This window comes from Mchenga conophoros, linkage group LG23 (assembly GCF_057382185.1).
Source record: "Mchenga conophoros isolate Kocher_MC1m ecotype Shallow Benthic linkage group LG23, M_conophoros_male_GT1.1, whole genome shotgun sequence".
NCBI lineage: Eukaryota > Metazoa > Chordata > Actinopteri > Cichliformes > Cichlidae > Mchenga > Mchenga conophoros.
The window spans coordinates 28,408,568-28,424,149 of NC_140547.1; the positions used below are offsets into that span (position 1 = coordinate 28,408,568).

General features: G+C 39.4%; 1 protein-coding gene across 3 annotated transcripts in view; it reads left to right on the forward strand.

Annotated features, from left to right (window-relative positions):
- The first annotated feature begins 1,411 nt into the window (after nt 1-1,411).
- LOC146547420 (striated muscle preferentially expressed protein kinase-like) overlaps nt 1,412-15,582 on the forward strand; it is a 60,207-nt gene continuing 46,036 nt past the window's right edge. Inside the window, exons 1-3 of one of the 3 annotated variants that reach the window (XM_085265704.1) lie at nt 1,427-1,491; nt 1,616-1,835; nt 3,312-3,869. In XM_085265704.1, coding sequence (XP_085121830.1) covers nt 3,485-3,869 — 385 coding nt within the window. In that variant the 5' untranslated portion in view covers nt 1,427-1,491; nt 1,616-1,835; nt 3,312-3,484. Of the gene's footprint in view, nt 1,836-3,311; nt 3,870-9,936; nt 10,055-15,582 lie in introns of those variants that run through there. The other 2 variants (XM_085265705.1, XM_085265710.1) reach the window with 2 other exon arrangements.

The window sequence follows — 15,582 nt, forward strand, 5'->3', positions numbered from 1 at the left end:
GTCATAAAGGATGGACATGGTCAGCAAAAATACTTAACTAGGCTGTGGTATTTAAATGATGCTTATTTAGTAATAAAGGGCCCAAAGTGTGCCAAGAATATATCCCCCACACCGTTACACCGCTAGCAGCTTGAACTGTTGATACAAGCAGAATAAATCTGTTTACAGCACATTCTGACTCTACCATCTGAATGTTGAAGCAGAAATTGAGACTCAGGCGACATTTTTCAAATCTTCTCTAAGTCCCTTAGTTTCCTGTTTAGTCTACAGGAGTGTGGTCTTCTGTGGCATTTGAGATGCTCTTCTGTATACCTTAGTTGTAACGAGCTGCTTATTTGAGTTACTGTTGCATACAGCACCTATCAGCTTAAAGAAGTCAGCCCATTCGCCTCTGACCTCTGTCATCAATAAAGCAATTTCTCCCACAAACTTGCTGCTCAATGGTTATTTTCAGGCCATTCTCTGTGGTCTGAAACCCTAGAGATGGCTGTTTATAAAATACAACCATGCCACATTTAAAGTCGCTTAATTGAACTTTCTTCTTCGTTCTGATGCTCAGATTGAGCTTCAGCAGCTCATCTTGACCACATCTACATGCCTAAATGTATTGAGTTGCTGCCATGTGATTGGCTGATTATATATTTGGGTTAAGAGGAGTTAAACAGACGTACCTACAGTGGTACTGAATATGGTGTCGTCTAGGGACGCACCTTGCTCACTGTCACACTAACTTAGCTATCCAGGCTGTCATTCAAATGTGTCTGTAAAAACTGGTCAAGCACTGCTTTGAATTGAAAAGCCCAAAGCCCAAATTCTTATTGAAATATTGATCAGTGAATGGAAGTTTACCAAAATAAAAGAGAGATGGAGCGAGTGAAAAACAAGCCACAACAACTTAGAACTATTTTTATAAAAGCTCTACAAAACCTACAGCTGCTCACTATGCTTCAGTTAAACAAACATAGTAAATATTCCTCCCATTTAGATTGTATCGTTATATCACTGCCCTACAGTTCTATGAATCACTCCTGTCTTTATTCTTAGACTTTCTTTTTATAGCAATTCCAACGGTCGGTCACACACACACACACACACACACACACACACACACACACACACACACACACACACACACACACACACACACACACACAATGCTTGATAACATTATCTAAAGGGCTTGGAGTGTGAGTGCTTTGAGCATGCATGTGTGTGTTTGTGTGCGTGTGTGTGTGTGTGTGTGTGTGTGTGTGTGTGTGTGTGTGTGTGTGTTTGTGTGTGTGTTTGTGTGCGTGTGTGCGTGCGTGCGTGCGTGCGTGTGTGTGTGTGTGTGTGTGAGAATAGGTTATACATTGCAGGCTAGGAAATGTGACCTATCTGTGGTGGTGCAGCTGTCGTTCCCGACCTGCAGGAGTTGGGAGTGAAGCAGTGACAAGGGAGAGAAGGAGACAGATAACACGAACCGACTTGAGAACATTAAAGCCTAAAAAGGTTAAGGGTGTCGATTTTAAAAAGCACTTACATTTTCTTTTAATGGTAAAAACACAAGACCGGAAGGCCTGAGTCGTTTGACATTTAGGAAAAAAGGGATCTGTCTCTGTCTCACCTTCACCAGGGTTCAAGCTGTTGAAAGGGACCATGGCCGTGGCTGCTAATGCTACATGATCTAGGGTGGCCTTACACCTACAGCCCGTGCTCGCTGAGGACACTGAGAGACACGGGCTTTAGCAAATGATTTGAGATGAAACATTTTGCTCCATGGATCTTGTTACCTTAACATGGACTTTGCGGGGATGTCCAAAGGGATTCTTGTCGGCTTTGATGGCAAGAGAGAGGTAAGGTGCATTACTTTCTATTATATAGCCTATTTTAGGCGACTCCTTGGATCAGCATATGAAACATCATACATTAACACATGAAAGAAATACGCCAGCTATTCTTTAATTTTGCTTCTCCACTTGCTGTCATCTGGAGTGATCACTACAATTTTTCCTACACAGGCTTATGAAATTCTGCCCTTTAAATGGCAAAAAAATGTCATTTTATTGTCATAATTGAATAATTGAATGAATTTTTCCCTCATTTGATTAGTATTATTATCATTTAGAAAAAAATTGCCAACATTAACTGCAGGTAGGTGAAGGAAACCAAATCACGACCTTTGGCGTCACAGTCCTTTGACAACTTGTACCACTCTTCAAGCTACAGGCTGTTGTTTAGTCTAAGACCCACTAGTGGCATCCAAAAAGGTTCTAAAATTGGTTCTCCCTCCCGGCTACCACAGCTTGACTTCTCTGTGGTTCATCAGTTTCGTGGCACGGGTGCCAAAATGAGAGGACATACAATAATGACATACACATACAGTGACTGCTGAAAGTGTCCCTGCAGTGATTTCTAAGGCAGAATCCTCACTTTTTTTTGGACCTGAAGATCATGAGCATCCAGTATTGATTTTCAGCCTTTGTACAAAGAGATTTTTCCAGCTCTTCTGAATCTTTTGATGATGTTATGTTCTGCAGATGATGAAATATTCACAATCTTTACAGTTTTACATTGAGAAACATGTAAAACTATCATTATTATTATTATTAATAATAATAATGATAAAATAATAATAATATAAACATTATTATTCTCCTCTGCCCGTCTTTACTTAACTTACTTACATTAAACTTATTCATGTTACAAACATGTTACTATGGTAATGTGCCTCCAGCAGCTGCTTGTTAGTTCCACTTATTTTTCCAGGCTTTTGTGTTGCTGCTTCAAAATAAGCTAATATTTTGTATGAAATACTAAAATGTCCCAGTTTAAACATTTCATATGTTTTCTGTTCTCCGCCGTGAATAAAATATGGGTTTTTGAGATTTGCAAATCATTGCACTCTGTTTTTATTTACATTTTTCACATCATCCAATTTTTGGGGGGAATTGGGGTTATAAGGAAAGGTCACAGTTTGGGTTAAAACACATTAACAAGCTCAGTTTTCCCACTAAAGCCCGTAGTAAACCTGGGCTTCTCACAATTTCATAGGCTCTGCTGCAACAATATTCAGGTTTGCACTGAAGACCAGGATGCTTTTTTGTCACTTATAATGACTTTACTTTCACTTGGTATATAGAGACATTACAAAGGGTACAATCAGCCTCTTTTAAGCCATTTTAATAACCAGTTTCAAAATAATACATTTTATACATATTACAGAGTAAAAATATTTCTTTTTTGTTTGTTTATTTGGGTTTTTTTGGCATGTTGGGATCGGTAGATAACTTTGATGTCAGTGTGATAAATATACTCTGTTTTTTTTTCAGTTCCTGGTGCAACATCCCAGCTCAAACCCCCTATGCACTCCCAGTGAGCCCAGAGACATCTAAACTAATGGAGTCTTTCAGAAGAGGCATTCAATAAATGCAGTTCATCTTGATAACCCAGTCAATTGCCAGATAAGAAGTACAGTTAATTAAAAAGTCTTTAAGAAGTCAAGATGGCAGAAAGCCACGGTTCAAGTTCCAGTTCCAGTTCGAACATCCCTTCCAAGAGGGCCAAAATCAGCATTGACCACGTTCCAGAAAATGGGTCTAATATCCAAGAACCAGCAGCTCCGGTTTTTGTGCGTAAGCTCCGTAAAGCAGCAGTGGGAACAGGTTGTGATATCCGACTGAGGGTGTCAGTGCTGGGGCATCCGACACCTTCGCTGGCCTGGTACCGCAACGATGAGCTCTTATCTCCATCGGAAGCCCAGGACTCGGGTGGTCTCTGGATACGAGACTGCCGCACAAGTGATGCTGGCTTGTACACATGCGTGGCAACCAATGAGCTGGGAGAGGCAAGGTGCAGTGCCGTCTTGGCCGTCATGGACCTCGGTGAAGGTAATCACAAGGAGCTTAAACACATTGTTCCTATCAAAAGAAGCCATCATGATGAGGGATTTTAAAGCTTTAATGATATATAACTGATTCAGTAAGACCAACCGGTGATTTGCACAAATACTACACCAATAATCTTGTTAATCTTTATTGTCTTGAAACCTTATCCTACTTATTAAAAGTGCATTTAGACAAAACAACTGTCGACCCAAGTTCCAAGAGCCGAGATTGGGTTTTAAGTTTCATATAGTCAGCCCATCTTCTATGTCTGCAGAGCCTCACTGGGAAACACTTAAAATTAGCTTGTTGCATTCTCTCTGCTGCACAGCTGAACATTACAGAATATATATGCTATACAGTTCTTAACAAATTTATTAGGGTGTCTGGCATGAAAGCACAAAAACACAAATATTTTAGGAATCTGTCAAAAGCCTGTTGAAAACGAAATATTCTTATTTTTTAGGGACGTTGTATATTATTCTTGTATTTTGCACCTGTAACTAAAATCAGAAAACCTCCTGATAGACTGGGAAACATATCCTTCAAGACTTTAAGTAGACTGTCTACACGAACTGCCTGCCACTTATTGGTTGTATCACTAGTTTGACAACTTGCTATTTTGGCATATACAACCTGCGCAATGATATAATAATAATACAACAAAAATCAAGTAGATGTCAGCTTTAAACTTTCAGTCTCTGGTAGTAGACAAGTTCTTGGTTTTATGCTGATTTTATAATGCTGTACAAATAAGCACAATGATATTAAAGTCACTGTGTGGATTGTTCTGCAGATAAATAAGTGTGTGACGTGGTTTTTGCTTCAATACTGTAAATTCTCACTTTTAGTAGAAATGTCTTTTGACTGAAAATAAAGACCTCATATCTTGTTTACAAGATTTTTAAAATGCTGGTGTCAGTCATTCTGTATGGATTTTTGAATCTGCAGAAATGCTTGGGAAGGTAAATATTTCCAAGCCAATGCTTAACAGCTGATTGAACAGAAGACCGAGGCCGTGACGGCGCTGTAAAAAGTCATTTAGCTGTAAAGATACTGCTGCTTTTGCAGCTCTGTATCACTTCCAAAATTAGAACACTTGGCTGAGACAGTTTTGCTCAGGGTGACTGGTCTTGTCAGCATAAATTCACGCAGCAAGGCATGCGAGGCATAAGTTATGTATCTGGGAAAAAAGAAAAGATCAGTCCCATCTGTCACATCTTCAACATCAGTTTTTCCAACTCCCACATGGTGACATCTTGTCAGTGCAGTGTAATGCAGCTACTTTAAGTGCAGGCTATGAAGTGAAGTAGTCAGAATGAAAAAGGTAGCATGTAGCAGATACTGCTGCATGAAAGCACATAAGATTTAGTGTCTTTGTCAAAGACATTTCACAATCATGGACTGTCTAACAGTCTGCTTGTCTAAATTTTTTTGTTTCTTCACACCAATGTTGGTCAAGTTACTTGAAAAAAGTAATTAGTTACCAATTACTGATTACTTCTCCAGAAAAGTAATCCCATTATTTTACTGATTACTTATTTTCAAAAGTAATTAGTTACTTAGTTAATTAGTTACTTTTTAAAAACATAATACACAACCTAAATACGTAGCAATAGAAGCAATAAAACTTTCAGCCCAGTTCTATTTTTTTATGCATAATCAAATGGAAAGCCTCTTTTTAAAAAATGTTTTATTAGTTTTAATCTTTTAATTTTATGCACATTGCATTAAGCAAAATTTATATATGCAACTGTCTTTGAAATTAAGAAATTGTTGAACATTTAAACCTATTTTCTGCATATTCCAGCATATAAAATAAAATAATGATTTGTGTTTACACTCACTCTTTCAAATAGATGCAAGTAAAACACAAATAAATAAATAAATAAAATCAAAGATCCAGCGGCACTGAGTCCTGTCGCAGCGGTCATGTCAGCGGGGTGATCTGTGAATTTCACATTCATGTGGCGGCTTGCTGGGTGCTTGCTCGGATTTGAAACGCTGAGGAAAGAAGTTTTCTTCCCCCGCAGAGTGAACAGCGGACGCTAATGTTTTTGTCACTTTTTACAGAAAGTCAAAGTAATGTCAGTACTTCCAAGCTTTAAACGCTGCATGGTCGTACTCTCTCCCGCACTCCATATTATCCATTGTTGATCTACACATGTCTGTTGCTGCGACAGGCATCGCACGCGCTTACGTCAGTGTCATGAGATGCTATCACAAACAAAATCACGATGGTTTACTAACGCAGTAACGCAGCGTGTTTACAGGAAAGTAACAGTTATCTAATTACTTTTTTTTTGCAATAGTAATCCCTTACATTACTAGTTACTTGAAAAAAGTAGTCAGAAATACAATAACGCAGCCCATCTTGGCTCCACGGTGCTGTTACCTACTGGAGAAGGAACATACTACCAGATTGTACACTAAAAAAAGGATTATTCATAATTTAGAGTAAAATACAACAAAAATATGTAAAATAAAAGGTTTATTTATTCAAATATTCAATCATTAAAGAAAACATGCTTGATATAAAGTGAATGCATATCATGAAATTTACCATTTTATATTGTACTTACATAAAAAAAAATTACATGAAAATCTTACATATTATCAAATTACATCGTTTTCTGTGGGGTTACTAAAGTATTCTGATTCTGACCACTTAAAACCAACATTTTGGGCACAAATGTCACATTAAACTTCACATGAATCCAAGTCTTTCAGTGCCTTTAGTAGACAGTCAGAGCACTGGACCTAATTTTCCAAGCTTATCTCTGTGATGTTTAGTAGGTTTGAACACTCACAGCCAGTTTGCATCATCACTTTGAGTGCTTTGTGTGGCTTGCCGTGCGATCATTGTATTGCTGGGAACATTTCGTCACAGTCTCGGTGCCCTGTCCTGTCTACAAATTTGACTGCTGAGCTCACATGTCAGCAACTCTCACACTATGAGCTGGCACGTACGGTCCAGCTGGTGCACTGTATCACTCAGCTCCTCTGCACTCTCTGTCTCTCTCTTCTGGTTTTGATCTATCACGGCTACCTACCTCTTTACGGCTACCTACCTAATATCGTTATCTTATTCTCCCTCTGCTCATTTTGGACTGATTGAAAATGATCCTCAACATTAAGCCGTGCATAGTTTCTCAGTTTGTTTGCTTTAGTTTTTTCTCCTTATGCACAGAGCAATACACTTAACACCTTAAATCAGACTTAAATCACTAAAATAAAGAACTAAGTTGGATGTGACTGTCGTGGGACACAACAGTCACGTGGACCTCTCTTGCTTTTTCCTATTTTCTGAAACATACTTCATATACACTGCTGGCATGTTCAGATTATTAAACATGGCCAAATATTCAAATAATAAGCTCATGGGCAAATAATCGCTAAGAGCCAAAAGCTCAGGCTGCTCTAAATATTCACTTTCAGGCTTCTTTTTTTAAACTCTGGTGTAGTGGTTAAAACATTTGCTTGGCAAACGAAAGGCTGCTGGTTCAATTCCAGCCAGAGATGGGGTTACATCAGGAAGGGCGTAAAACTCAACCTGCCAAATTGAACCTGTGTAGCTACATGTGGCGACCTCTTGTGGCAAAGAAATTGCTGAAGGTAGCTTTCTGTCTATGTGATAACAAAGACAGCATAAATTTGATTTAGAGGACATAATGATATACTTGCACATGTCAAACAGGGGCCTAAATTGGACAAAAGAGGCTTTGTTTCTCTTTTTTTCTTGCTACTTACGTGAAAACCAGCAATTCACTGTTGCCTCTCTATTTTTATCCATCCTGTAGGTTTTATTTTCTTATCTTCCTGACCACTGCCTCCCTCTTACATCTCCCCTCTTCTCACTCTCCTTGTGGTTATTTATGGCCCGGTATGTGCCGTGCCGGCCAGAGGGCTCGTGCTCTAGTGATGTGTGGATGCCGTCGGCCCCCTTCTCTGATTGCACCAGCAGACATCACAGATAATTATAGCTTCGCCACGGTCAAGACGCAGCACTGTCACACTCAATCACGCTCAGCTTGATGAATAAAGAGAAAAGGAGGGTGCGCTGGGATTGGAGGGCCTTAGTGTATACTTGCCCATGTGGGAACAGTCACTGCGTGTTCTGGCTGCTTTTGAGCATCACTCAGTGAGTCAGACACTCAGGTCTGTCACTTTAAGATATCATCCTGAGCGATCAGACCAACCAGAAACCAGAGCGGTCCAGTGTCACGAGCCCACACTGCTTTATTAATGTCACCTTCTGTCGTACAGCATTAATGTGCCGTCACACATCATAAGGCTGGATTAGCAGTTTGATGAAACAGCAGGAAATGGCAAATTGACCATCATTTGTTTTTTTATTAAGCTACTTTTACAGTAAATTATTGTAAAAACTGTGACACAGTGGTGTGAGTGAACATGTCAGGCACGACTTGCAGTTACTGATAAGGTAACATTTGAAAAGTTCTTTAGAAAAAGGCACCCAAGCTTAGGTAAGGACATAAAGGACATCCAGAGACATCTAAGGGTTCATAACACATAACACAGCTACAACTTTGCTTTAATCTTTGTTTTTTTCTTGCTCTGGCTGCAATATTATTCTCAGACGTTCAGTTTACATTTAAGGTGGAACTTGATAAATCCTGTTGACAATGACTTCCAAGTGTTATTTGCAAAGCTGCCAAATACAAGCCAAAGGACGGAAAAGCAGGCAGTTAAATAATTTCTGCATTTGCTTTGTTTTTACACGGGTGATGTCTGTTTTTTAGATATTCTTACTCTCTCAAGAGCTTCACAATTTAATCTGTCTCACAGGGAGTTTAAAAAGTTGAGGTACTTGAAAGACGCAATCAGTAAATTTATCCACAGAATATTACTGACATCCAGCGACGATGGACGAAAGACTTGCTAACAATGCAAAGTGGGCAAATCCCGATCGCTAGGAATACATTACAAGGTTATCTAGGTAACTAAAACCTGGAATGTCATCTAGCAGTGTACACTAACATAAAGAAAGAATGTGTACTATCAACATGGGCTAATAAGTAAATCAGAGGAGCCCAAGATGCCATAGATGATGACCGAACAACAAAGACATGTTGTCTATACAGCCAGGTGAAAAATCATCGGCTCAGTCACACACGGTGATTTAAACAATTTCTTTCTGGATGCAGATGATCAGTTAAAATGTTTGAAAGATGTGGAGCTCCAACCAATATAAAAGCCAGTCACGGTGGTATGGAAGGTATAGTCACAGAAGGTTCAGTCCTGCTGTACAAGACTAACAATAACACCGTGATCAGGTTTGTTATTCTTATTCAGGAAACAGCAATGTCACTGAATTCCACAGTCACTCATATACTTGTGTTAATCTTTCCATCCGGCCACAGAGTTCAGTTTAAACTTCATCTTTAAGTGGGACAAGGCTACAGTGTTATAAAAACCTCTAGCATCAAGGTTCATGAGCACATAGCTGTCTGAAATAGGGCCGCCACTCTTCGGCAATCCTCCCCGTAACTGTCTCATTGTCCCATAATGCATGAGGTGTTATACTATATCATTAATGGTGCATTACAACATATCTGCCATGCACTAGAGTTTCAAAACTGCCCGTGGTCCAAACAGAGTGACTCACAGAGGACAGGAAAGGTCGTTCTGTGTTGCCGTGTGTTTAATCTCCTGCTATAACCAAGGGTGGGCAAGTGCTGTGAAAGGGGGTGCAGAGGGAAAGTACAACTGTAGGGGGTGAACTATGCAGGACTTGAAATAGACCACTGAAGTTGGCAGTCAACGTTAGGACTTCAGGGGGTACAGGGAGAGGGGTATGGGCTGAACATGACAAAGTTTGGAGGTTTAGCAGCTATCTTAAGGTGGTGCATCGTTGCAGGACTACTTCCCCATTTCATGCTAGAGAAGAAGCCATTTTGAGGCATCTTTATAAGAAAAAGACGATTCTGAGAAATGAAGGCCTTTTGGAAAAATTTGGGAAGTTCCTATGTTCTCAGCAAGGTTTTAATAGAAAAGAGCTTGTGCTGGAAGAAATTATTTTGGGCAGGAGTAGCCATCTGGTTGGGTTTTTAAAGGATTTTACAAGAGAAAAACACGAGCCATGTCCAGGAAGGAGTTACTCGATGCACGAAAAGCTTTGAGGAGCTTTAGGGAAGGTGTGAGTGGGCCGAGAAGCAAGAAACAAAGAGGTGAGTGGGAGATGGCATCAACACAAACGATGTACTATGACCAAAAAAATCTTATTTTTGTGGTGCTGAAGTAAGAGAATGATCATATTATTGCAGGGAGTTATAGTGTGCATACTCAACTAAGTGGAACAGCTGTAATGGAAATGAAAACAAGGCAATACACTTGAGGCCGCTATTGTTCCTGCTTAATTGGATTCAGTGTGTCTCTGTTGTGTCTTTGAAGGATAATGGTTTGTACTGCAGGCTTTACTTCAAGGTACACCAATCCTGTTTTGTGAAATTATTAATATTGCAGCTGCCTATAAACTGATTTTCTTTGAATTTTAACTGGTTTAGATTTGATGTCAAAAAAGCACAAATTAAAATTGGACTCACAGAATGATCACCAGCTAAATCTGAGCATTTCCTGTTGCTTTTAAAGGTTTCTGTGCATATACAGTCTTATACAGGATTAACATGAACATGGAAATACCTGAAATGTATGTTTTAAGTCAGCACTTTTATGGAAATCTTACCTATGTGCTTTTAGTTGTTGTTGATGTTAAGTTTGTGGGCAAACATTAAACCTAATGTCTCCTAACTCAATGCCATATACAGCATGGCATTCGACCCGGACCTCTTGTATGGATTAAACTGCCATACTGGAGCAGAAATAATCTGTCGCTCCTTGATGATTTCACATTCTCTAAACATTTTGTTCAAGTGGATTAAGGATGTGGGACAATTAATTAGTTTCTCTGGTCTCACGAGGCAGCTGAGGCAATATGTGAGGGTAAAGCTTGCGCTGTTTAGCCTCTGGTCTGGCGAATGCTGTGTTCCAGCCTGCTGGTACACAGTCATTCACAGTAACCCTCAGGGATTTGGTCAGGATTAGGTGGTAGGATCAGGTTTCACTGTGACTGTCAACGCTGGCCACTGTCATTTGGGATTTCCAAAGTACCTCACAAACTGAACTGAATCATCATCCTGTAGCTCCTGAAGGTTTTTTGTTTGTTTATCTGGCAGCATATAAAGATCTCTTGTGAGAATTCTTCATAATTTTGCAGGCTTCACACATTACTTTCAACATTTACTGTGAGACTTTAAGTCTGGTCTGCTGGCAGTTTCATATATCAAATCTTAAAAAAAAAAAACAACAACCAGCAAATGTCAATAATCTTGGGCTCGGTGAATAAGACGCCCTTTGTAGAATTTTGAAATGCAATAAGTCTCTTCTTCGTATATCATCTGTCCATAGCAAGATTACCCCCCCCCCCCCTCCCAAAAAAACAAACAAAACAGAACTCACATTTTTACTTTAGACTCATAAAAACCTCTAAATTAAACAATAAATACCTGCCTTGTAACACCGAGCCTGCAAACACGGGTGTTACTGAACCTCGACCAATATAGATGCAACATAAATAAAGCATAACAAATTCTACAGCTATTTCCGCTACGGCAGTACCACGCAACCTCTTTGGTGCTATGCTTGGCAACCTTTAAAAAATGATGTAGTTTGCATTTTGTAATAGTATCCAACATTGGAAACTCCAGGATAGAAAGGATGAGTATTAGCACTGTTTGTAACAAGTTTCAGTCAGCATATGGAATAGAAAAAGGACCTTGTTTTTTGTTTTGTTTTTTACACATATTTAATGATTGAACAATGGCGTACACTCAAAATTTCATGAGCTTTTTTCTTTTTGCTGATCTCAGAAGAGATCAGCAAGTGGTTCATTGTTTGAAAAGCTTGAGGAAAAAAAACACTATTTTTGTTGTCTATTGTCCATTGTTTTTTTTTTTCAATCTTACAACATTTTTCAAAGAAAAGTAGATGAACAGCTTATGGGATTAGGATAGCTAGACAAATTTTTAAAGTGGGCCTGTTATGCTTAACCTTATTGTATCAAGTCCTATGAAAATTGACGTTTCTGCAAGACCCCACGATCCAGTGGCTTGTAGAACCACTTTTAATGGCAATAAGTTGAAGTAATTGTGTACTGTATGACTTTATCAGTCTCTTGCATTTTAATTTGCAGGCATTCATTTATCCATTGCTGTTTTAAGGTCTCATCACAGCATTTCAATTAGGTTGAGGTCTGGACTTTGACTTGGCACCTTGATTTTTCTTTTTTTCTTTTTAGTAATTCTATTGCAGATTTGATGCTGTGCTTGGGATCATTGTCCTGCTTCATGACCCAATTTCAGCCAAAATTAAGCTGTAGGACAGATGTCCTCACATTTGACTCTAGAATACTTTGTTATACAGAGGAGTGCGTGGTCGGCTCAGTGACTGCAAGGTGCTCAAGTCCCGTGGCTGCAAAACAAGCCCAAATCATCACCCCTCCAGCATTATGCTTCATAGTTGGTATGAGGTGTTTGTGCTGATCTGCTGGGTTTGGTTTTGTGCATTATGACGATTATAACATCTCTACTTAGGTCTTGTCTGTCCAAAGGACATCGTTCCATAAGTCTGGTGGTTTGTTCAGATGCAACTTCAGATGCTCATACTGAACATGGATGAAGTTTTTAAAAATGAGGTCAGTTACCTTTGCTTTGTGAGGGCCAACCAATCAGGAGCAAGGCTTCTTAAAGGGAGGGGGAAGCCAAGATTCCAAGAAATAAGAAGTCTTTTTCGACTGTGAATTTGAAAAAGATTAAGCTGGAAAAGGCAGAGATTGGTTTATCAATACAATAAATAATCAACAGATCTTTTGCTGTTGGGTCAGCTGAATTTGCTTAACAAACCTGGTTAAAAATGAAGATGCGGTCTGCTGAGGAAAACAGAAATGGTGTGATCACAGTGTAGTCTAACAGCAGCAGAATCTGTTTTCAGTTGCAGGGAGATTATGCCAGCCTTGCTGCTGATAAAGCTGTATGCCTGGAAGGCATCCATCAAGTCTTCTCCACAGAATGCAGCCTCTGTCACAAAATCAATGGGTTTCCGTGAAGTCTGCTTTCTCTCTTGTTGCTTTAAGCTAATTAAACTGTACCATGCTCCAAATTGCACCTGTCCGAAGTCTTTTTAATGCTCATTCACGGTTTGCTATCTCTCCGTGCATGTTGACATTGCAAGAAAACAAATTTTGCACTGAGTTGATTCAGCTGAGACGTTTATATCTGATTTTCAGGAGAAAATATGAGCCCATTTGGTTTTCACAGATGTGTCTGAAACATATCAGAGGCCACTAATAAGGATTCTGTCTATGTATGCTGAAGGTCTGAGCAGTGCATCGAACAGTGATGTTGCCTGAAGCTTCAAAGAAACCAGATTCAAAGTAAGATAGATAGCATGCACCAATCATATCTAATTATCCGTTCTTAATGGCTGACAGTGTATGATATCCCAGCCAGAGATTGGTTGCAGCTGCCTCGTTGTGGCTTTTAGTGAGTATAAAAAAAACCCACCTCATGAGTTTCTTCCTAGCAGCTCTGCCACCGTATCTAGATTTTCATTGGATGATGGTCATGGAAACTTGTGTTTTGATGGGCTTATTGATCTGGGGGGCGTTTGAACTGTTACTTGGGGGTGTATCCCATATCACGCATAAAGCATTGGTATCGATTGCTTCGCTTTCTCTGTTGGACTGAATGCCTCTGGCCACTGGTGATGGATGGAGGAGGAAGCGAGGCGAGCGAGGGTGAATAGAGGGAGGTTTGTTAAAATAACAATGGGAAACTGAAATCCGTTGCATCTGGGCTTGCATTTTAGTGAAAACCTAGTTTGGGATGTTTTGAGGAGAAGAATATATCTTTCACAGCTGGGTGACAGTCATCGGATAAATGCATCGAGAGGGAAAAAGCTAATAACTAGAATTAAAACCCATGTTCAGAGAGCGGCCCGACTGGAGTCAATCTCACATATTGTGCGTTTGCACGTCCACAAGCAGTAACATGCTTAACTTAACAATGCTAAAAAACATGTTATTTGGCAAAGCACGTCAGCAGGGATAGAAAAGGTGTGCTGATATGTGGATGCTTACTATGGGTGGTTAGAGGGAAAAAAAAGATCTGTGTCTGCCTGTTATTATTTTTAGATCCATGTGATAGAGGAGGGAGTACAGAAACTTCTGAAAGAACAATTCATTCAATCCAGAGAAAGAGGTTTAATGGAGGAGGTGGTTGGACGGTTGGTGCAATAGTCTTGTGACCTTTTCTTAAAAAAAAAAAAAAAGACATCCTGGAGGGGAGTGTTTCATAATATTCTCTTTGTCTGATTTGCAGAAGCCTCTAAGTAGAAAAAGAATTTCATCAATAGTCATTTAGAGCGGTAATAACAAGAGAAATGTTGAAGAAAGAGTGCATCTTTCAGCTTTAATACATTTAACTGTTCCAAATTTTAAAAGACAATTTGTCACTAAGCAACAGAGTTGTGTGGTGGTTAGCATTGTCACCTCAAAGCAAAACAGGCCAGGGCCTTTCTGTGTGTTTGGTGATTGTAATTTGGCCATAGCAGTAGTAGAGGGCCTAGTTGGATAAGCGAATGGACTAGTACATAACACTTTTGGGTGACTACTTGCCTCATTCATCCAATCACACACACTCACAAAGATACTTTGACACGCAGACTGGAGTAGCTGGGGATTGAACCACTGATTTTACAATGAGTAAGATAAGATAAGATTATATGTTTTACAGCTTGCAACTCTAATGTCTCATCTCACCACTCTCAACAACTTAATTTCCAGGTGCACAAAGTTGGCTTTTTAACAGAAAAATCTATAATGGACTGACATGATGGCAGACAGATAAAGTTTGTGACCCTAACTCTAGTGGAAAATGCAGAGCACTTAGGAATGAAGCAACAGAAACAGATAGACTTTATTTAGGAGTTGATAAAGACCAGTGAACCTAAAAGGAAACCAACAATGTTTTAAATCTCTCTACGACGATATCTGCAAACAGTATGCAAAATATTTGCATCTCTGTCAAAAGGGAGCTCCAGCGTAGGATCAAACTCAAACCATATTAAGAAAGATATGCAAATACACACAATAAACATGACTAGTGGCCTGCTAAGAAAAACATCCACGTTCCTTATGTTGCTTGAACAATTGAACAATACATGTGAGTGCGGTCATATGCAAAGTGAATATGTTGTTTTTCCCCAAACCCTCAGTAGATCAAAAAGCAACCATTTGAGATGGTAACTGTAATGGTGATTCAGAGACTCTGCACTTGTAGCAAAATGCTGAGATGTGTGGCAAGCTAAATAAGTAGGTGGCTAAACTGAGGAGATGACGCGCATGTAAAGTAGACCCCCGTAATAAGGTAAAAAAGCAGCTTCCACAAGTTTTTTTTCTTGGAGTTAAAAAGTAAAGAAAGAATTAGTCTCAATGTAAAAATCTGTCTTCACTTTAATGTTCCTAATATTAAAGAAAACCTTGCTACTATCAATGGACTTACAAGTGAGTGTAAAAATCTCCTATTAAACCCTAAAAACTCTGTGGGTGAGCCATGGACAAGACTTGTGGATGACTGGTAGTTTTTGGTTTCCATTTGTAGGCTGTTTATAAAGGAATGGAATTTTGTTTCCATGGAGGGAA